This window comes from Sceloporus occidentalis, unplaced genomic scaffold, assembly GCF_023333645.1.
Source record: "Sceloporus occidentalis isolate IW3139 unplaced genomic scaffold, rSceOcc1.0.p SCAF_56, whole genome shotgun sequence".
In the NCBI taxonomy this organism is placed as follows: Eukaryota; Metazoa; Chordata; class Lepidosauria; order Squamata; family Phrynosomatidae; genus Sceloporus; species Sceloporus occidentalis.
Genome location: NW_028317036.1, coordinates 929,165 through 953,426, shown reverse-complemented (window position 1 = coordinate 953,426; position 24,262 = coordinate 929,165). Strand labels below are relative to the sequence as shown.

The 24,262-nt window shown below is 38.5% G+C and overlaps 1 protein-coding gene across 1 annotated transcript; it reads right to left on the bottom strand.

Annotated features, from left to right (window-relative positions):
- Positions 1-1,766: 1,766 nt before the first annotated feature.
- Positions 1,767-20,835, bottom strand: LOC149287795 (beta-1,4-galactosyltransferase 6-like). The gene is made up of 9 exons (XM_089492459.1): positions 20,718-20,835; positions 9,844-9,960; positions 9,160-9,273; positions 7,023-7,147; positions 5,684-5,800; positions 3,909-4,096; positions 3,093-3,215; positions 2,526-2,627; positions 1,767-1,914 (listed from the first exon to the last, which is right to left on the bottom strand). The coding sequence occupies exons 1-9, from the start codon at positions 20,833-20,835 to the stop codon at positions 1,767-1,769; spliced, it is 1,152 nt and encodes a 383-aa protein (XP_089348585.1).
- Positions 20,836-24,262: the final 3,427 nt, after the last annotated feature.

Genomic DNA, 24,262 nt, shown 5'->3' with positions numbered 1-24,262 from the left:
GGATACTTAGTGATGCGTCAATAAAAACACTGGTGGAAAAAAAAATCTGAAAACAGAACCCTAAAATGTGAAATATAATACTAGTTTGAACAAAAAAATCTATTTTGTATTCTTCAGCACAAAGCAATCAAACTCTTAACAACAGAAAATATCTTCACAACACTCAAAAATAAGGCAAAAAAAAAAAAACACCTCCAAAAAATGGAGAATAAAGTACTAAATAATATATTTACTTTTAGTAAAACAATCACCAATATTATAAGTTAAGCTTCCTTGGAAGAAAACATTTTGGCTCATTTTGAGTTTAACCAAAAGTACGTTCAACAAATGAAAAATACACAGCATAAAAAAAAAAAATTAAAATCTACAAATAAGTTAGAAAAAAAAAAAGAAAAAAAAAAAAAGACCAGACGAAGAAGTAATTCTTGGCATCAGCTCCCTGACATTTCATGTAGTTGGCACATAGTTTTACGATCTCTAGATTATGATATGTGACTTTACATATATTGTACAGATGCCACAGAATAAAATCGTACATCCACAAACGATGGCAATAATTGAACATAAGATTCTGTACCACTGGGCCCAAGACTGCATCAGATAACGAGACAGCTGACCCCTTTACAGCAAAAAGAACAACAACAAGCGACAATTTACAGAACCCTTACTCATTTCTAGCAGGCCTCAAGCTCACAAACTTAACAGTTTACAGTCATAGCTGGCCGTTCATTATAACACGTTCCTAAAATTTTAATCCAGTTTAGTCGTGGCTAAAAATATTACTATGTACATTTTCTTTCATGCAACAGGCTGAAATGGGATAAAGTTAATAAGGACCGTTAGGAGAGTTTTCTCTTCAGTAGACGCTCTATTGTTATACAATGATAAATTGGCTAAAAGAGGGGCAGCTATAGCAGTTAGCTCCCCAGCTCCAATTCCCATTCTGCTCAGGCAGTCACAGGCGCTCGTCTTTGAGAACGACTACCGACCATCATGGGAATTCTGGTTACAGAATAGCTCAATACCTACCTATAGGTACCCCCTTATAGCCAGCCACATAGTTAACTGTTGTTCGGTATTGCGGTGATTTTATTTCAACAACAGCAGAGCTGTTGGTATCTCCTGCACTGCAAAATAATACAGGGACTTACACAGCTTAGGAGAATTTTGTATACTAAAATGAATATATTGATATACTGTATGTGCGTATATGTATGTGTGCACACTATATATATTATACATAGATTTATATACACATACACACACACACACCTAAATGCATGCTGTTGTGTCAATCATTAAAAACCATGAGTAACTTTACAACCATTATAGTGTGCATACATACATTTGCCTAATACACAGACAATGAATGTATTTACACAGAGCACATATGTACATAAATATATACACAAATTCAATAGAAAACAAAAACCACCATTTTAAAATAAACACAAAGCTAAAACTTCAGTTAGATTTGCCAAGGAAAGGGGGGGGAGAAATTCTGCTTTTAAACCGAAAATCACTGTACAGTGGAGTAAACTGTAAAAATACAGTATTTGGTGAAACAAGGCTTGTGTTATGAGAAGTATTCTGCTGTAAACATTGAGATAGCAGCTGCTGGCTTCAGAAAATAATGCAAACATTCAGATAAAGTAATTGTAACTCTGATATCAGTCACTACATCTCATTTGGATCTGGTCCATTTTGTCACAACAATATAGTCTTTGCTCCAGTTGGCACGCCGATTTTGAACAGAGCACCAGCCACTAGTAGTCTTTGACAGGAGCCAGCTCTGGAACAAGGTTCACGGTTATATTTTTATAAAACTTCTCGATTACAATGTTTGGAGCATATATTAAATTACTTAATCCATCAAGGTACTGGCGTTCTTTGGAGTACCTCAGTAATTTGTACCTGTAGAAACAAAGGGGAAAAAACTGAATCTTAAACTTTCCTCCATTTAATTTTATATCAATATTATACAAAATCTATCACAGCCCCAGCAGAAAAAAAAGAAGAGGAAGCCATTTATTACAATGAGAGGGTCACGGTCCTGGTTTAAATAGAGAATGTTGTGCTTTAAAAGTTTAAGAATGTGCTACCTATGGAAGTGGTCATTGGAGATCATGGGGGCTTTTAAAAATAAATGTCCACTTGCAACTCATCACATTGTTGTAGAAATGCGTCCTGGGGCTTTTAAGCAAACTCTAGAGGGGCGTTCATGTTTTATTTGTTGTTGATTACACATGGTTTTCCTCAAAAATCTCAATGTTTACCCAATATCTTTCAGATTGTGGACTCATCAATAATGACCTGAGCCAAGGCAAGAGAAGCCAGCAAATCCATGGATCTCATTTCAGGTGATCTGATTTGCCCAGTAAATAAGGGGGATTTATGGTGCTCCAAAATGCATGCTGGATAGTTCATTATTGTCAAGCAGGAAACAAGTTGGAGTTTTGTTTGCTGTATTTATGTCTAATTAGAGAAAGAAATACCTGAACCCAAAGAAAAATGGTAGAACTTACCGGCCTAAAAACTGGACCTCTCCTCTGTGATGATGAGGAATTGACTTGTATTTCCCAAGATCACCTTCTGGTCTAGACACATTAAAACCAGCATAGTGGACCCTTAGATTGAAAAACAACACGGTGAAGAAAGACAAGCACATATTACCACATTAACCATACAATGCTCCTCTACCAATATCAACATTCTCAAATAAATATTAATGATAGACGAATCTGTAAAAGTAAAAAAGATGTTTTTTCTACTTTTATGAACAACCCAAAGTTGAGCAATGCAATAAATTAAATATAATTTAACAATAAAACAACAGACATGATGTATAAGCCAAACAGCTTCTACCCAAAGTATTCCATGAATATCTAATACAAAGTAACTAGAGCTAAATCTGCTGGCATTGGCTTGATTAAGGGGTGAAGGAGTGCAAGCCCAAGCCCGGAGGTGAAACTTCCAGGACTGGTAACCCCGAGTTCTAGCTGTAACAATTCATGTCTACTCATAATAAATTATACAACATGAGGTTTACAAATGGAATTCATTCACCAGTTTGCTGTACTGACTAATCTCACCTGTTCCACAAATCGTCGTCTTCACCTCCCCATCCCCAGAAGGCATTGGGAAATCCATTTATCTTTCTAAATTGTTCTACAGTCAAACCACTAACACCTCCGAAAAACTCGTTGTATGGAAGACTGCAAAACAAAATTACTGGACTGTTAGGAAGTGAAACACACCAGTTAAACACAACAGAGCACATCTTAAATATCAGCTGGTAGAAATGTCATTGTAAACAGCACTACAATACGGAACCTAACCAGTCTATAGATAAGCGCTGCGTAAACTGTTGGCGCTATATAAATAAAAGATAATAATAATAATAATAATATAGATAATGTATTCCATACTATGCACTATATAACATTTGTCACATAAGGATAAATCTATGGGGTCCTCTAAGTCTTTTGGCAATCTGACCCATGAGCTGTATAAGGGTAACCAGGAGACATTTGGTGACCTCTATATGCCGTATTGTGTATTATGATTTACCTTAACTACAGGTCTATAAGCCTTATAGCAGAGGCCAAATGTCCAGCCTTATATTTGTGTACAGAACACACAGATTCTGTCAGCTTCTATCACACCTTCAATGCTTGAAATACAGGCATATCTTAGCAACTGTGTTGTGTTTCACTATGCCAGGAAAGCACATTCAATGTTTGTCTAGTAACAAACATTAATCAGTAGAGCTTTACAGGGGAATTCCAGCCTGAAAAGCAACTTTCCATAGCAAGCCAGTTAGTTGCCAAGGTCAAAAACAAACAGCTATAGTAAGTCATCTCACATGTATTAAAAATCAAGCACAATAAAATATATTGATAGCTTACATGTACATGTATTTGTCAAGCTTTGCTGCAAAATGCCGAGGCATTTCTCCACACCCATAATAATTTCGGTCATTTTCTGGAATGTGATCAACATCATGAAAAATGATGCAGTCCCACTTGCGATCTTTCATTGCTTCTTTAAATCCAACATTAAACAGCATTGCCCGGTTGAATGTCTGTGTACCCGCCTTAATAATAACAGAAAAAAAAATATTATGGCATGAATGATATATATCTAATGAATTTAATACCACATTAGTAATTATTTTTTATAATCATAGAGCAGGCAATCTCGTAAACCTGTATTAAGGACTTAGGAATATCTCTAAACATTCTTAGGCATTCTGTTAAAGTTTTTTCTTGTTTTTTTAATGCGTGTTTTAATACAATGGCTGAGATGACCCTGAAAAAAACAAGCAATTTCTAGAAAAGAAAACAAAAAAACAATATACCATTTTATGCAAGTTGATAAAATTCTCTATTTTCTCTTTACTGGTTAGTTACTGGTTACTGGTAAATTCTCTTTACTGGTTAGTATGGATAGGCCTATTAGTATCCGGCACATTCGTTTGTACTATGCGTCAATACATCATGGAAAAACATTCTATTTATTAGGTGACAAGACACAATATAACACAGGATAGTCATTTATATCAAGGAATAAATTCAATAATAAAGCAGCCAATGTAAGTGTAACATCCCATAACCCTTCAACATTATTTTGGTTTTAACTTAAACATAAAAACACATCTCATTTGTGCATGTTTTCCTTTCCTTTTTTTCTTTTATGGGTGGGGGGCACATGTTAGAAAGGATCCCATTTTTCTTGTATACTAAAATGCTGGTTCTTTATTACTATTATAATCATTAAAATAGCACCAGTTATCTAAAGGCTACAATCAGATTTAAGTTCTTTATATTATACTTGGAGAAACTGGGACGGCAGGTTTTCCTTCGCTGTGGAAGTAGCCTGCTTGTCTAAGTGTAAGAGAGGCTTTGACTTTAACAAAAGTCTCATGTGTTAAACTTAAAACATGCAAGGGATGGTTGCCCATATGCAAGAAATCATTTTAGATGGATTGCCGGTAGCGATCACTCTTGACAATAGATAATAAGAATTAACCCTTAAGGTTCCAGCTAATTATGCCATACGTTAAATATAAGTAAAACGACATCTATCCAGCACACATGGTTAGTCTCAAATATGGCTTGTTACACTAGAGTCAACTGGTCATACGTTTGATTAGAAGCAAACAGTAGTGAAACAAAGGCCACTAGAAGCCACTAGATGGCACTGTCCACTAAATACACTGTCAAGGAATTGTTTTAATGTGACTGCACTGCATCCTGCACGGCAGTGTGTTTTTTAGGCGCTGAGCTTCCCAGATCTAACCTTTTGACTGGATGGCATATTACATTACAATTATAATTCTGGCACAAAATCTCAAGAGGAGGAAGCACAGTATATGGAGTTCACTCAGCAGACCTGCAAGTTTAGAAAAACAAAATCTCCCTCTTTTTATTAAAAGGAACCAGAAGAGAATCCTTTTTTTTTCCCTTTACTTTGAAAAACAAAAATCAAAAGCATCAATGAATCAAGAATCATTTCAGTGCAAACATAGAAGTATTTTGTCAATGCTTTGAGGGGTTATGCTTTAGAAGCACTGACCTACATACAAGAGACCAGTCTTTCAGCATAAACCTTCTGCAGCTTAAGAGAAGACATTGAAAAGGAAGAACGTGTCTAAATATAACTGAATGTATTCGGAATATACCTGTTCAATGACATAGAAGGCAAACTCTAACCGTTGTCTCTGAAGCATCGGTATAAGGTGCCTGAAGAAAATAGGAAGGTGCTCATGGCGGTTGCGGAATGGAATAAGGATTGCCACCTAAAATAATATTAAGCGTTTAATAAACTCATTTAAATGTCTGAACGTTCTTTATACATATACACAGGGGACACACTTAAATACAACTGTATTTTGCGTCATAAAAATAAAACCGGAAACTTGGATCTCTGGCTATGCCACTGCAGCACTAAAGCCACACACGATGGAATCAGCTGCAAAGTCATACAAGGTCAATGGAGTGCTTTTCATATCAATCACAGAACAAAAAGCGCAACGGGTGTAATGCAGACTTGCTTAGAAGACTGGTACAAGCCGACATACATGCACATACACAGGGATATGGCAGAAGCCGACATACACGCACATATGCAGGTATGGTAGAAGCCGACATACATGCACATACACAGGTATGGTACAAGCCGACATACATGCACACACACACTGGTATGGCAGAAGCTGACATACACGCACATATGCGGGTATGGTAGAAGCCGACATACATGCACATACACAGGTATGGTAGAAGCCAACATACATGACCGACATACATGCACATACACAGGTATGGTGGAAGCCGACATACACGCACATACGCAGGTATGGTAGAAGCCGACATACATGTATACACACAGGTATGGTAGAAGCCGACATACCTGTATACACACAGGTATGGTAGAAGCAGACATACATGTATTCACACAGGTATGGTAGAAGTCGACTTACATGCACACACACACAGGTGTCGTAGAAGCCGACATACATGCACATACGCAGGTATGGTAAAAGCCGACATTCATGCACATACACAGATATGGTAGAAGCTGACATACATGCACACACACAGGTATGGTAGAAGCCTACATACATGCACACACACAGGTATGGTAGAAGCGCACATGAGTGAGTGTGGGACAGGAAACCGATGACAGGAAGCTTACTGTCTCCAATCTCCACCAAATCAAGACATATTTCTATATGTAAAATGTTGTTCAAATATAAAGTTATCTATATTTTAGAAAATGTAATAAGCCAACTAAGTTATTTCTATTTTTTTCTTTTAGGATTTTTATTGTTGATTATCAAGAGAGCCTCAACATTCAGCCTTTGTCCTCTCCTAGTTGTTACACCACTGCAAGCGGACCTCATAGCTGCCTCATGTGTATGAAGATTAACCAACATGGCATTGCGCTGTAATGACACGTACATACAGTATATACATACACATAACAGAACTATCCTCAGGAAACATTTATTCACTCACTTTCCATCGAGGAGTACAGTCTTTGGGTTTCCAGTGACCACCAGGTCCAAGGTCTGTATCATTTGCAAAGAGCTTGTGCACGTCATATAAAGTAAGTTCACTCATGTTGATACTTGTAGGCCCGCCTGTGAAGTATAAAGATAGTGTTATGGGTCAGATTAGGAGCAAATAGTATTTTTCATTATAAAATACAACATACAAAGCAAGTTTGTGATTCTACCTTCCAGTGGTTTCTAAATTCTAGTCTTGTCTTCACCAAGTCACCTCCATTATCTAGTAATTTGTGCATTTTTTCAAGTCACACAAACATTTAGGAGCCACCAAGAGATTTGCTCATAAAGATTAATATATAATAATGCTACAGTTTAGGAGCCAGATGAGAAAACTAAGAAGAGACAGCTTCCAAGAGTCAAGTTACTTGGCCAACCCTATTTATCATCCACCGTTTTAATCCCAAAGCAAATCCCAAATAGCATTAGCTATGCCTTTAAATTTCAGGCACACTATAAAACAATATTTCCATTTTTTATATCTTTTTTTTCCCCATCTTTTATATTTTTGATTTCCAAGATGACTTTGCCCTCAAGAGTAATTTAGACCTCCATCATCATTATGGTTGTTCCACCACATTTTGTACTTAAATATGGCGTATAACGAAACTGCATTTAAGCATGGATAAAAAAAGGAAGCAAGTTTTTACCCCCCAATTATGTTTAACCATTAAATAAGGGGGAACTTTGAAACAGTGATTTGTTTATAAATAATAATATTATGCCTTTGCTGTTAAAATATAATATCCATCAGGACACAAAAATTAACAGCAACATGTCATGGATTAATATTCTTAACTCTTTGTACTGTTAAATATTGGATGTGTTATTACGTTAATTATCAATTAATAAGGACACATCAGGTATTCTCCCCTGGGCCAAACACAATGTTTGGGGAGGGTATTTCAAACATTGTCAAAAATCAGAATTTCACGGGAAGATTTCACATGTTGCCCAGATTCTACGTCAACCGTAAAATGGGGACCTTCTAACCAGACCACATACTAATCTAGTGTCATTCCATATAATACAAATCCCTTTTATAAAATATGAGCCACACAAACACAATAAATGCCAGGAAGGGACCTCTGACAGAAGTGAATCTTCCATAATACCATGTGACAATAAAATTAGGTTTTAATCTGCTCAGTATAGAGTGGGGTAAAAAAATAATTGGCAGAATTAACTCCTTCCATGTCAAATCTGATATGCTCTTGTGTAATCAGAAGGGCAGGGGTCTTGGGTGGACTTTGCAGCTAATTGCACTCTCTCACTCCCGGTACCTTTGTGCCTGATGCTCCTCTGCCGACCTGCCTCCCAGCCCGACTGAGACATACAATAAAGGTGGTTTCAAAGGCAATGTTGTATTTAAAGTTGTATAACTTTACTTAGAGCATAGAGTAGAACACATCAGCAGATGCAACAGGGATCAAGAGAAGACTGCTGCATACCCCACTTTTCTCTCTCAGACCTGTCCACCTCTGCTTCTTGGCGCTATGTAATGCAGAGGTAGGTGCCGTGGGCGGAAGGCACCCAGGCGCCCAAGTTACACGGCCCAGAGAGAGAGCAGCGGACAGCTTACATGCCGTGCAGACAGGTCTGAGGAAGTAAGAGGGGAGTTAGTGTACACAACAATTTTCTCTATGCCCCTGTTGCATGTGCTGATGTTCTAGTTTATATTCTAAGTTAGGTTATACAGCCGCGGAGCTGGGAGATGCAAGCCGCAGGCAGAACCAAGCACACCACCCAGGTGCCAGGTAGTGATTTGGGCCGCCAACCTGGCGCCCGGGATTTGTCGAGCCCTATGATAAGTATATAAACTGCTTTTGGAATATATGGAGCTCAAAATACCAAGGAGCAGACAGACATCTAACCCCAGCAATTTTCCAGAATACTTATAACATTTTAGGGCAATGAGGAAGGCCATATTTTATATGCACACGACAAAGTAATACATGTAAATCTCGTTTTTAAAATACTGTCATTAATCAAACTTAGCTGAGCTGTATAAAGGCAGATTATGTACAATAGCAAACATATGAAACATTAAGCTAGTTGAGTTTAACCCTTTGGTAAAATGTACCTACGCATAAAAGGGAGTTTCTCTGGACATGGAAGATGTTTAGAAAATGTGAAGTTTTCTGGCAGATACACTGTTGACTGAGCAGTGAAATCAGTAGCGTTGGTGCCATCAGGATAATCTAAAAATGGGAGAAAAGATCTACATTGAAATTCACCAACATAATTATACATTGCAGTGATTCATAAGACGAAAAAAACATCTGAAACAAAATACACTGCGGGTAATGCAAGGAACACATAGGTCTATGTGAAAGACTAAAAAAAAAAAGGGGACAAAAAAAGAAAAAAAAGCTTCAGAATTGCTAATGAAGTTTTTCAAGGTTAAAACAGCATGGTGGCAGCAGGTTGCGGGTAAATTCCACGCTCTTGCAGTTAGTCGTAAAAAGCTCAGGCGAGAATCATTTTGCTTTTATATGTGTAAGCATTTTCCAAAAAAAAAAGTTCAGCTGTAACAAATCCAATCATCTATACATGTATAGCAACCAGATCATATGAATTGGAAGAGTCTGATCCAAAAACGCAATGCAGTAATGCTGTTTGACCGTACATCGTTTTGTTTTTTTTAGTAACTCCCAGTAACCTTTTGTGTTACCTACAGGCACACAAATTACCAAGCAGGTTTAGATTTACTTATTGTTACTATTGCTTTATATGTATTCACCAAATACATGCACTTTTTTTTTTTTTACCTGTTCCGTTCAGAGTGGTATTTTTATTAGTGTAATGTCTGACAATGTGCCCGATGGTTCTGACATTGTCTATCAACATTATGCCTCGTGCTTGCACCATGAAGAGGTAGGTATTTGCTGAAAAAAGGAAAAAAAGGAAAGTTAAGTAAAATGATACAATTTATACCACACTGTTACCATAGACATGATTACTAAAATAATTAAAGCTGAATATTAAACATGTTCTCTCCCTAATGGAGGAGTTGCTCCACCTGTCCTACGACAGGATAGAGGCTTACACGGGGACCTGGACATGCTGGATTACCTTCCAGTCCTCTGCGGTCTTGTCGGACCTCCTTCGGCTGTAACACCTTTGACTCGCCTTGGCCCTGACCTACTTGGACATTGCCATTCCTTCCACTAGGTGCTCTCCTCTCTTCCCTTTTTTTTTATTTTTATTTATTTATTTATTTTTTCCAGGCTTTCCCCTCCTTCCTCCTCTTCCCATCTCCCTACCCTCTCTGTTCTCTGTGTCTCTGTGTTTGTGAGCCCCCCCCCTTTTTATGTGTATGTATATATATATATATATATATATATGTGTATGTGTATGTGTATATATATATATATATATATTTTAATTGAATTGTTTTAAAAAAAAAAAATTTTTTTTTTTTTTTTTTATATCCTCTCACTCTTCGTTGGAGCTTGAGTCTTTTACATATTAACCACAATGCTTTACACCATGCTCATTCTTGGTTTATTCTGGCAGTACAGAGCGGTGTCTGTGCTCCAGTGTGTTCTTCAAGCATTTTTTTTTTTGTACCTATTCTGTCTATTTCATTTTATTTTCTGTTATAGTCACCGTTTGTTTTATCTCTCCCAAACTTATTTGTTTGATGTTTCTATGTCTTTGAAAACAATAAAATATGATTTACCTAAACATGTTCTCTCCCAATGCATTGATGGTCAAGAGGGCATTTTAAAAATCTGGATGGATGAGGTCCTCAAGGTCGCGATTTTATCTGTAAACCTGATACAGTCTGCTAACTTTCCCCCCAAACGGCCATGTAGAGCGACATCGATCAATCCTAAAATATTTCTCTCTATGCAGGTCTATACAATCACATTGACTTATACCCCCAAGCAACAACGTGATGTCAGTGTACAAGGTGTGACAGCCAAACATCACATCATATGCAACATAAGGCCATTCGATGTGACAAAATGTTCAATCATACCCGTCTCCCTTTCATCTCGCTATCCCATACAATCTTAGATGTCTGCTGCTAATATTACACTATATCACACGATATCACAGTGCGTCATTAAAAACAGCACCCTATCAAATATCCACTACGGCAGGTGCTCAAGTGATTATAGCTCAATATAAATAAAAAACACAGTATTCTGCTTTCATAGCACTGTCATTGACATCTTTATGTTCTTTTTGGATAGGATACCAGCTGTGAGATACAAGCTTAAAAAGCCAATAAAACACAGACGACAATTAGTCACTTAAAAATCCATCTCTGGAGCGCCTGTAAACTTGACTGCGTGATTTTTTTTTTTAATTTTCAAGATGGCAACAATGCTACCAAATCACTTTGACAATTTCAATACATTTACTAAGCAATGAGGATTCACAGCATGTCATTAACTCATAATATTACAGTGTTATGTTTACTCATTAGTACAATTCATTTTACAAAACTTAACTCAACTCACTATCCTTTTACCCAATATCGATATGGCGCTTATACTAGGCATGTAAATTCAACACATAGTGTGTTCGTTTTGTATTTCATAAAGTGTAATGGTTTGGGAGATATTTGGTGAGGCTAGTTTGCATTGTGGATGCTGAGATTAGAAGCAAAATTGCCTTATGAAGTTATATCCCCCCACGTATGCAAAGAAAATAATTGTACGTCATCTTTCCCAAACTTAAGTTTTTGTAATAATAACAATAATGTTTTTTTCTCCCCATGGGTTCAAAACTTCCAGGAACTTTGCCTCCAAAACTTCTTCCAACAAAGAGAGGTCCTACCCATGGTCATTCCAGCAGCAAAGGCATGTTGTTCAGCATGTCGGTAAGGCGCATGAAATTGCATATGCTATAACTAGAGAATCGGTTATAATAATAATTATTATTATTATAATTAAGTGTTGGAATTAGCATGCATAAATACATAAGGCGGATGGATTTTAAAGCAAATTAAAGGCGGTGAAATGAGTGTACAATCTTTAAAAGTAACAGCTTTCTATTAACTCAGGAATGTCTTAATACTCAGGCCTTTAAATATATATATAAAAAAAAATATCACCTAGAAAAAAAGACAAAGGTTTACAAAAAATAACTAAATCAAACATTTTAGCCATCAAAATATGGCATACGGTAAATTGCTTTTGAAGATGGGATCTAATTGTTTCCAAAATATCAAAAAATGGTCAAAAATAGCACATAAACCTTATAAAAAGGACTATAGTGCACTAGGTATTTGATGAGTTTAAAAAATGCGATGCCAGAAGGATGCTCTTCCTTGGAATATAATAAAGTGATAGGTGTGTTTTGATGCAAGCCTTTATTTCCCTGGACAGGCCTGCCTCTCCGGATCCATTGCCATAAAGGCCATCTCTTTGAAACAAATACAAGCTGCTCTCATTAGGCTCGTGCCTCCCCAGCTACTGTTAAATGGTGCCTCGGAGACCATTGTTATTTGTTACAGGAAACATTGGCAGGCATCCCAGAATAAAAGCGGGACTAACTTAATTATGTCTCCCAAGGTGAGTGATTCCTTACCAACATGCAGAAACGTATTGCAGGACAGCAACATTTCATTCTCAAAAAACTAGTGCAAATGCAAACTAAAATAAATAAACTAAAGAAAATGTTGATGAGAAGAATATCTTCTTAGCCATGGTAATACTTTTTCTGTAAAGAATTAAATATACAAAAAAAAAAAGCAAAAGTATATTCCTTTCCTTGTCTTGTGTTGATTATAAGTGGGAATTTCATTTAAAAAATTTTTAGATGACTTTTCTAAGTTTCATTTGGTTTCCCTTCAGATTTGGTATGCAGGGACTATAAAAGAGCATAAACGTTTAAAAACTGACCCACAAAAGTGCATCTTATTGAAAAGCAGGCAATCCAGGCCGGAAATGGCAAATATTTGCAGTGCCAACACTGCATGGTGTGCCTACGCCTTGTGTAGTTTCTACCTTCCAGAAACAAGAACCCAAGCCTATACTCACACTCATTTACATACATACACACATACACCGTTCTCCCCTTTCTCCTCATTATCTCATAATCTCTCTTCTATATCTTTCTCTTTATCTCACCACTTTCTAACTTTATCTCCTATTTCTCACCTTTTGTACTTCCGGTGGTGAGAGACCTCCGTTGCGCTTCAGTGCCGAGCGCTGGGATATGACATCATACCCCGGTGCTCAACATCAATAGCCTGCATGCTTCCCGAGGGAACAGTGAAACAGAGGTCTACATGAACAGACCGTGCGGGCCCTTTTTATTTTGGGCTGATTTAAAAAATGAATATAGCTTGAGTGAGTGAAAGCAGAATTTTGCAACACTGCTTTCCTGATTACACTACATGTAACCACATGAAGTGGAGGGCTCCGTACATGTACACTCAAACCTATGCATGTTCTTTGTGAAATATTTTTTTCATTACCATGTTTAAGGGATTTTGTGCAATTTATATATATCTTCACTGAAGCCAGATGCTGAACAGGTTTATCAGGTCAGGATAAACAAAACAGTAAGTGAAGAAAACATACTTCCTTGGGTAAAAAAAAAAAGCTAGTTGGTCAGTCTTGTGCTACTTAAAAGAAATCTAGAAGACTGAAGGAAAAAAAATGTATAATAATATGGTTTATTATACTAAACATAATTATGAACTAAAATTATAAACGCATCAGGGTTCCGACAGCTTCTCATTTGGTGTTCCTTTTCAGCAGGGAATTATGGCTTTAACTTGATAAATGCAAGTATTGTGCACATTTTAAACATTCCAGCAATCATATGCATTTAAACGCATACCACATCTGCGTGGCCCTTTTAAATACATTTTCATGCTGTCTGTTTTTAAAACGCACAGGAGGATTTTCCAGAATTCACCCTCGTATATGGATTTGCCACTTTTCCCCACAACCCAGTTACTTTCCATGCAGAAGATGTATGTGGCTCAACACATCTCCATGTACATGATGTACCTACCGCCAGTCAGCCCCCCCCATGCTAGCAGTCAGCCCCCATATGCTAGCAGTCAGCCCCCCTGCACGGATGCGGAGAATGTGTTTCCATTGACTTCACTAAAGGAGACAGCATCTGCAGGGTTTTAGTTTTGTACCTCATGTAAATGTATTTTTTGGGGGGTTATTATGAAGAGTGCTTGTTAAAAGCTACTCACATTGACTGTCAGTGATACTAAACTGGCCATTTAAATATTGCAAAGGAAAGTTGCCTAAGTAAAAATATAAGACATCCAGCTTCACTTTAGTCACATTTTTCTTTCATATCCATATGAATATGACTCATTCGAGTAATTTTCACTATGTATATAGAGAGAGTAAACCGTCTGTCCTCAAATCACCTTATTTCTTATTGCTTTCACTCCCAAGGCTACAATACATGCAATGCGTGCCAATAAAAAGGGAATAACCATATAAATAGAGGGTTCAAAAAGTTTAAGGGGGACTATCACACCCCAAACCATCTCCAATAGAAATGCCCTTGCCTATGTAGAACACAATTAGAATATTGTTTTAGTTTGTTTCATTTTGGCACGGGCTCCAGTGAATGCTGCTGCATGTATTCTTTAGGCACTGAAGTCAGAAAACAAGACTTCTGCCCTAGTTAAGTCCTTGGCCAGCTGCCTCTACTAAACCAGGAAGTATTAGAATGTAAGTTTCTTGCACATGCTCAGAAGCAGCCCTATTGAATTCACTGAAGCAGCAGCCAATCACATTTATTTGGACAAGACAAGTGTTCTGATAGCATACATGTCATTGGCTGCTGCAATTCCCACTAGAATGGGCATGTGCAAGAAGCGTACAGTGGTATGCTGCCTGCTTTCAGCAGAGACAACTGGGGGAGGAGTCACATGACACACAGCACTATAACTACAGAGTGGATGCACCTAAGAAAGTGGGTTCCCATGTGTATTTAATGTGAAATACCGTAGTACAGGAGCGTCGCTTTAGCAATTTCAATCTCAATTTCAATCTGTAAATATCAAAGGGACGCCTGCTTTAGTATAAAAGGTATATATAGCTTTACAAATAATATAATCAAAAGGCAAAGACCACTAAAACTCAACAGCAGTGAACTATAAGGGGATACAACCTTTTTAGGTCACATTTCCAACTATTTCAAGAATGTGAAAATACAACATTTGACAGATTATGCTCACCCTAATTTGAAAAAGAAAAAAAAAAAAACAGTTTACGGATTTCACCCGGAGGACTGAAAAGAACCAAGAATGCCTGCGTTAACACAATGGGAGCTGTAACGCTAGGCAGACCTGCGTGGGAGGCAACCGAGTCAAATTTCTTTAGCAACAGCTTTAAAAGGCACAACATAGGCCTTCCATACACAACTGCGTCTCAAAAGAACCTGCATCATCTTTGTTTCACGACAATTGCTCCTCACTATGACAATGTAATTGAGGAACAAACAGAACCCTGCAGCAGCCAACACCCGTCCATACAAAACTGTTATGGAAACACAACAGGCGATAAGATGCAAAGGCATATTTGGCATTAAAAGTGTGAATAAAATTATCCAAAAATTGAACATTTTAAAAGCATCCAAATACTATATATGTGTGCTCGAGAACGTACTTCATGCAAAACGATTGTTCCATTTTAACAAAACAAATATCTGTGCTAAAGCTAACCCTCATCATTACAGCATGCACAGAAACACAAAAATACCGCCATACAAAAAGCAGTCATAGCCACATATACCCAGCAAGCATGTGAAGGTGTATCATATGTAGATTATCTTCCCTGCATCATATGGAAACACTGGCTGTTCAAGTATGGGAGGAAAGAGTAGAGAGCCACGTAAGGCGGTTACCGGTGGCTTTCTTTCCCTGAACACAATTAGATGCAAACATAAAGTATATTTTTTTTTTAAAACGGTCAGCAATAAGCATTTTTGTGAATATTCTTTTTGGGTGCCTGGCGGATTCCTAAGAGAGTAAATAGTTACATTGGTTCTAAGAGAAGTCTTTAGTTGGGGTTATATCTTATTAGAAAAAAAGCCATCGAGCAGGTTTACAAATTCTAGGAGAGGCTGAAAAATGTAGTAGCCAGTTTTTTTCCACCAATTATGTTTTTAGTTTCATATATTTAAAGTTCCAGCCATATCCATATCTGGGAACCCTCTGGGCGAAATACACCTTCTCTTGGTTGGGGAAGCGACATTGAGGCATGCCCCCACTGCCGGCCCATCACTAGCCCCGCACCAAACATCAGCAATCCACCAATCGACATCCCGAAAAGGCAGGGCCCCGGAGTACCTGGAACCTGAATCTCCCTTTTCTGCTGCATTACACGTCACCTTAAGAAATATAATTAAGAAATTTGTCCTGTGTGACCATTATAAAAGGTCATTAAGATAGCTCACAAAAGATATGTAATAAAAAGAAAATGTTTTCAATAAAGTATTGAACAATGCAATAAATATTTAATAAGCTGATACATTATTACATTCAATTATTGGTATTTCAAGTTAATAATAAATATTAAATTGAACGCGAACATGCCCTTACCACTAACACACTAAGACTCACACTAATGCCATACAGTAGCACAAACAACACCATATGCTTATACACACGAGCATGAACGCAGTATCCAACAACATACATTACAACACACAATCACTCTGGTACTATACATACACAATGACTCTAGCACTACAGTACTCCCCCTTCTCCCACCCTCATTGCAGACACCCGTCTCAACTGCACCGCGCATGTTTTGTGACCCTTCTGGGCTCCTGGGTTAGTGGGTTACTGGGTCAGCACACCCATCTTGGGAGAGCAGGTAGGCTGAGCCCGGTACATCATTACACACCGCCATAAAGTGATATTTTTTGTCAAGGGTTTGTCAAGCCCTGACATTTAGTCGCATAAGGTTGTGTGACTTCTGAGTTAACAAAAAACGTATTGTATCTTTACTGCATCTAACTCCATTTACTGTTCTAAGTAATTTCACTTCATACAGGTATGTTGACTAAAATTCAATAGCCAGGATAATTAAGTTTGAAACGCTTCGTTTGACTGCCTGACATCTCAGGCCCCGATAATTAATACAACTGACAAAGCCCGAAGTGATCAGTGTAGACAAAACAAGTCCCCATGTGTAGCATTTCTACATCACATGCCTATTTAATAGATTTTTTTTTTAGGATGAGTCCCAAATGTCGTTAGCCAGAAGAAGCACAGTGAAAATGAATGCACAAATAAGAATAAAAGTAGCATACTTGCAGTGATGTCTGCCAATGTACTGCAGTGAAGATCGATATAGTCCTTAATTCAGGTGGAAGTATCGCTTACCACTGCTGACAAGGTTTAATCAACAGAAAAAGAACAGTGGAACAAACATTTAGATCCACTTTAACATTATGTTTCTAGGATTCGAGTGATTATGCCACACATTATTTCTCCCTTTTTACTGCAGTAATCACCAATATTTTCTTCTTCAGGAGCATTAATGTGATTAGGTTCAACAAGACTTGCTTGGGTCTGAAGATCCATGAAACCTTGGTGGGGCTGAGAAGGAGCAGTATCTAGCAGTTAATGGAGGCGAGATCAAGTTTTTGGGTGTTTTGCCGCTACTAATTTTACCCGAGTAAATCCTTCCTTTGTCCATACACTTACACCCCATGCCCAAATTTTTAATACATATTAAGCTACTATTCTTTGTTTAGTTAAGTCCCCAGCCCTATGTACAAACATAATAATAAGCTGTAGCTCGAACTACATGTATCAAACAGGCACAGCAACTAGCGGCATTACTACACCTGACGCCAAGCATCAACCTGCCAAACAAGCTCCCTCTTTTCAACTAATCCCCCTCCCGAAAAACAAAAGTGCGATCGCAATACCCACTGAGCAATTAACCTTTGAATATCAATCCTCACTTTCCAACCATTACAAGATGCTGAGTGGACAACTTTAAATCTAGTAGATAACACCCATTGTACAGCGCTACGGAATGTGGTGGTGCTATAAAAAACAATAAATAATAATAACAACACCGTGGGCAAAGATCAGAGTCAGATTAGCACAGAAAGGCAAGATTCAATATCTATTATGAAGGAAAGGCAGAAATGGCCCTGCATAATGTATACTTTAATAAGTGGATTTGTTTACCATATAGAACTATGCATTATTATCTGGAAATCCAAAGCAAAAAGTTGCTCTTTAGGAGTTTAAAATAAAATTAAAAAAAATGTATTCTTTGAAAAAGTCTATTTCAACATTTTTTATGTGTTGGGCCATACAGCTTTTAAGTATTGAACCAAATCTACTTTTTTCTCCAAATGCATTTATCATAAAACTATTATTATTTAGAGGTTTATTCGTTATGCTATTGAGTTTATAAAGGTACATTTAAGGGGGTAAATTTCATAGGTTAAATTGGGCCTACATAACGCATAGTTAGATATGTTGGGCGATATGTAGGCTTTATTTTGGGCCACTTTTGGAGAACTGTTGATCAACTTTATTTTGGGGGGGTTTTTGTCACATAGTTTAGTTTAATTAATGGTGAGGCATGAGGGTAGAGCCCATAAATGAGAATGATTTAAATGTAAGGGAATGTAAATGGAAATAAATGCAATTGTATAAAAGAACAGAAGCAGGGGGTTTCCAATGGAAAAAGGCCTGGAAATTTTGACTTGTTTCCGAAAGGGCAAGAAAAGTTTTTGGTCCATGTGCACAAGTCTGTGTAGGCAAGAGGAGAAGAGCTGCTGAAAAAGGAGACAGAGACACGGAAGCGGTCAGCAGGAAAAGGGAAGAGACATCGAGAGAGAGCGAGTAAGAGCGAGTAAGAGTGTGTGAGCATCGGAAGCAACAATATGCAAAGATTTGGAGCTCTCTGCTGTGGTTACATTTGTGTTGTTGGAGATCTCTCTTCATTTTCGGACATTTGTAAGCATTAACGAAATTGGTAAATATTAAAATGTATACAAATCGTGATGCACAAGTCTAATAAACAAAACACTTGGTGACTTAAAGTTGCATTCCAACCACTATATGCATTTTAATGCCTATGATTGCTGTGCGTCCGCTTTAAATTATGTTTTCTTTTCTCCTGCAGCTCCTTGGCTTGTGTTGGGCCAAACATCTCCTACTTATCAATGCACATGCGCACTATGCTCACTGCCAGCCAGCTTTATCACTGCATCACACAAGAGTTCCAGGTTTCCTCCCCCCCATTACACATACAGAAAGCATTCCCACCGATTTCAATGGAAGAGATTTCCTGGATAGCAACTGACCCATTTACAATCACAACAGAGGGGGCAGTTCGAGGTAGCTTCTTCTAAAGGTAAAGAATACATATATTAAAGTACTTACAAACAACTTTAATTTGCATTCTTTGTTTGTGACGTTATATAAGGACTATCCCTTTAACTCCAAAACATAATACTGAGGAATTGGCATTGCAGAAATTACGGATCATCCGTTAAATTAGCTCACAACCCACACCGCGTCCTGTTAAACAATATGCGGATAACTGACATTTTTAAGATTCCCTCCCCCCCCCCAACTATTGTTTCAGTGTATATCCTGAATGGCTGTGTGTGTGCGTAATACTGTACATTCCCCAGAGCTGTCACGCGTAAGCTTCCTGAAACATAACAGGGCATAGGAGGTATCTGCTCAGAACAGAAGCTGTAGAAGTCATTTCATGACTTTAACGTTAAGACATCGCATAACAGACGCAAACTGGAAGCTGCCGTGGGTTCGTTGCTAAACCCACTAGTAAGGAGGAAGTGGCTGATCAGATTCAATGAACGACCCAGCGGGGTAGGGTAGCAGCTGCTAGTAAAGTAAAGAATCAGGCGCTTGAAAGGTGATCAAAACACAGAGAAGCCGGGACAGTAAAGAATGCGAAATATGATCTAAAGAGAGGAAAATGAAGACATGGCTGTACCTTTACCCTAATTAAAAAAAAACCTCAAAGCCGCAAAAATCAAAATAGAATGAGAAAAATCAATTTTCGCGAAATATACCAAAATTGTTTCGAAGATAGATTGCCTAAGTTGAACAGCACTTTTTTAAATATCGGTAAAAGATAAATCACTAAATTCACACCCAATAATTTGCTACTCTACAACAGAAGGTCACACATCACAAACTATTTGACAGGTGTACATGTCATAAATATGTATTAAATATTAAAAACACTTGTCATTAGCTTAGGCCATCACGCTTTCACAAACTATACTATGTATTTAAATTCTAAATTTGAAGGCCTAACTGGAGAATAAAAGTCGTGTTGCTAATGGTTTTGTCCTCTGATGTATTTGTATATGCAGGAAGTATATCTGGTGTAATGGAACTCATTTTTTCATATCAGTCAAAAGAGCCACAAAGCTATAAACACATCTTGTTGCAGCCATCAAAAATAAAGACAAATTAACATAATAATGAAGCTTCACCAAAGCTTCTGGGATCTTAATCAAACGAGGTTCAAGATCTGCATATAACAAGAAACCACCCCCAAACCTCACACACCCATTTGGGATTCTGCCACTGCAGGGGTTTGTATTACCCCAAATTAAAGGCCCTAGGGCGCCCATATGCCAAGGCACCCTAAGCAGTGCCAGCAGGGGGGTGGGCAGATGTCCCACTTACCAATTCCTGGGGCTGCATAGATGAAGTAGAGGCAAGATGAGGACAACGAGAAGAAGAAAATGAATGCAAAGATGGATCGGTTGGAAATCCGCAGAAGTCTTCGGAGCAGCGGCTTCATGATGCCCGGTAGGGTACAAGCAGCTCTCAGGAGAGCTTCCGGGCGGACAGGTACCTCCGGGGACACAAGCCCATCGGGTAAGAGGAGACCGAGAGACACGCACCACAGAGGAGAGGAAGGAACCAGGAAATGGCACGAAGAAGACCTGATGCCGACCCCCCCCCCTCCCCCTCTCGGGGAGGAGGAAAGGAATCAGCAATGTAAGGAGGGAGGACACAGTCTTGAGTAGAGGGAGTAGTCGCTAGTGATTGGGGTGGAGGTGAAGAGGAAGAGATTACAGATCAGAGCTGGAAGGTGCTGATTTGGGCGGAGAAGGATGTTTCCGTGAGGTCAGGGGTGTGTACCGTAAATAACACGGAATTATTATGTGCCGTTTCTACCAATGATACGGAACGAGGAATTAAAGGCATGCGGCAGAGAGGCGTTTTACACGCAACCCATGAAACAGCAGTGCATTATAAACCGGTGGTTATATGCAATGCATTGGCAAACACTGTATAATATTCCGCGTGAGACTATGCAATATATGCCAAGTGTGTGATGGGTGGAGTTATACACCGGGTTATTACACGCGTTAGGTGCCCGTTATAGGGATGTGAGATTGCGATACAGTGAGGATACATAGCGCTGCATGGCGAGATTACACATTATGTCATTTAAATAAATGGGGAAGGGGTTTGTTTGCACAACGCGTGAAACCGGCAGACACTAGTTACACGGGAGAGGTATGTAGGCAAAACGGGTGAGGACTACTGTAATATAGGGCCTCGGGGAATATGGCAGTAAAAGGGGCCCTATTAGAGTGTGTGTGACAGGCTGGGTTAAGCAGGGTAACGCCAAGACAATACGCGCGCCTACTCGGGAACACTGCGCTGCGAACGGACAATTTAGGAGGCGGCAATGTGACAGACACCGTTTCCTGGAAGGAGAGCTCGGTTTGCTTATCTCTGGAGCGAAAAAGGTGCATGTGGACTTCTAAATAAAACACCAATCACTGCAAGGCTTCCTGAACCACCCCTTTCTGATTGGCTGGGATAAATGAAGCCGCGAGCCCTGGATACCACTGGGTTTTGGGATTGGCAGGAAATTAGTTGAGTTGATGTTGCTTTCTCTGCCGCGACTCACGCTGTAAAGGAACGGGTTAACGCTGCAGTAAGCCCTTGTGCCATAGGCTCGCTGCCGTCACGTGCTACTGAAGGTGGTCATTGGTCTGGAATGACGTAATGAGGCAGTGGTCTGACAGGTGAAGCGCTGACAGTGGCTGGGGGAGTTGCTGGGTTACCGTTGCGGTTGTGAAGGGATACTTCCACTGAGTTTGTGTAGCGTTTCCTGACAACCGTATTTAACCATTTCTTTGCTGAGGGTATTTTGTACCCAAAAAAGATTTTTACGCCATTTTTAGATATGTTCTTTTAGCCATGATTCTCCTTTTTACTTTTTCGTACACCCACGCAAATTAGTTATTGTTTTTTCGAGGACAGATAGAGCTTCATTTTGATTACATTTAGTATGAATAAAACCTTAAAACAATGAAAATCTTTTAAAAAAAATCTGTTTTATTATGATGATTGTCCCCAAACTAGTTCAGTTGACCAAAATATTTTAACGTAAGTGTCCTGATTTTGAAAATACCTAACTTATGGGTTACAAAATGGGACATTCCAAAACTTTAAATTTAAAAATTGAAGCCTATTTTGGGACATTTGGAACTGTTTAGCGGCCCACCAGCTCAAAATACCCCCACCAAAGTAAATGTTTTTGGAGAGAACAGAAGCCGGGGTATTTCACTAGGAGTATTTGGACACATCATATAACCAGTTTGTCCCCAATCTCTGGCATAGGGAAGTGTAAGATTAATTTTGGTTGCTTTTTTCACCAAACTTTCCATGCTTTTTAGGATTATTTTCACAGCTCACATGCAGCCACAGAAAAACCCGACCAAAGTGTATTCAGCTACATCTCCCGATTATAAAAATATTCCACATACATTTTTTATGAGTTTAGGAAGTTACGCAACATGCCCTTTTCCAAACTGGTTTTCCTCTTACACATGTTGTCACAATGGATTCATTCCGTGTCGTGGACAACATACACACATCCTTGCAGCCAACAACTTTGCCTGGTCTGTACGAGCTCCTTTGGAGTAGTGTTTCCATACAGTCCCATGGTCTCAAAAACGATGCAGCCTTCCTTGCAATGAGTGTGCACTTAAGTGATGTCACCAATCCCAAACGCCTAACCTCAGGTGATCCCAGAACTGCCTTAAAAACTCAGTCTTCTACTTGCCCTTGGTTGGTGTAAGCGGTCCTGTGTTCTTGTCAATTGATATATTGGTATACTTGACCCAACTTTTCCTTGGCCTTGGTTCTGGCTCCTGTCCCTGTTTGGTTTGAACTGGCTTGACCTTCTGCTATGATTTGCTCTCCGGCTTGGGTTTGACATTCCAAGGTGAGACACTCAGTTATGGGGTGGTGCACGAGCCAGGGTACCACCAGTCCCTCAAATATATGGAATAAGAAAGACCTGTGTCGAAACATTGCCTGTGTGAAAGAAACTCACCTCACCATTGAAGTGCTGAGCCTCTGCTTCTTTATTCCACTTTACAGAGAGTGTGAAAGAGAAATTGAACAGCCTACCATCAGGACAGGCAGATGCAAAAACATTAAGAGAATTTAAAATGTATGGGATAGGCATAAAACTATCCTAAATCTACATCAGGATCAAGGACTGATTAAGATCTAAGTCTTACCTCAGGAAAATAGGCTGACTATTCGGGCTAAATAGTTATTTATCTGCCGTCAAATTCTATGGTGTCCTTGCAAGTGCACGGGGGGGTTCTGCAGGATCCCTCCATATGCATTTGCCCTTTTACAACTGATTGTCTTCAAATAGTTTTACATATATTAACATGACTGTTCTGGTGCACCTGCTTTTTTTTTTTTTTTTTTTTTTTTTTTTTTTACACACTCAAAGGCTCTCATCATCATCATTCATGATGTCCACTTATGCTCATTGCTACTATATGATACTGAGAGGTTACCAATTTTAGTAGGAATTAAAATACTATACACAGGATGACTTATCCACCCTAACTTACATATTAGTCTTAAATTTAATGTGCTACATTCAAAAATGAAATGTTTATATGTTACAGATATTACAGATTCTATCTCTTTGTTGATGATTGTAAATAGTCACTTTCTTTCCAAATGTGGAGACGTACGATCTCATTTCCATCAATAAAGAGTTAAATGTAACTGGTTTTAATCAGGAAGTTTAGCTTTGTCTGTGTTTGAAAGCAGGATGAACCTTGAATATAAAAGACTCTCTCAATGAATTGCAGTACCTTTCAACAAAAACAAGACAGTCCAGTATAGCTGGAATGGTGTGTACCCTAACTGATTAATGACACTAGCGTCAACAACAT

Excerpts from the sequence above, each read along its gene's own strand:
- LOC149287795 (XM_089492459.1), bottom strand. The coding sequence starts at position 20,835 with ATGAAGCCGCTGCTCCGAAGACTTCTGCGGATTTCCAACCGATCCATC. Across the intron at positions 9,961-20,717 it reads CTATGCAGCCCCAGGAATTG|CAAATACCTACCTCTTCATG; the intron begins GTAAGTGGGACA and ends TCCTTTTTTCAG. Across the intron at positions 2,628-3,092 it reads GACGACGATTTGTGGAACAG|GGTCCACTATGCTGGTTTTA; the intron begins GTGAGATTAGTC and ends TTTCAATCTAAG.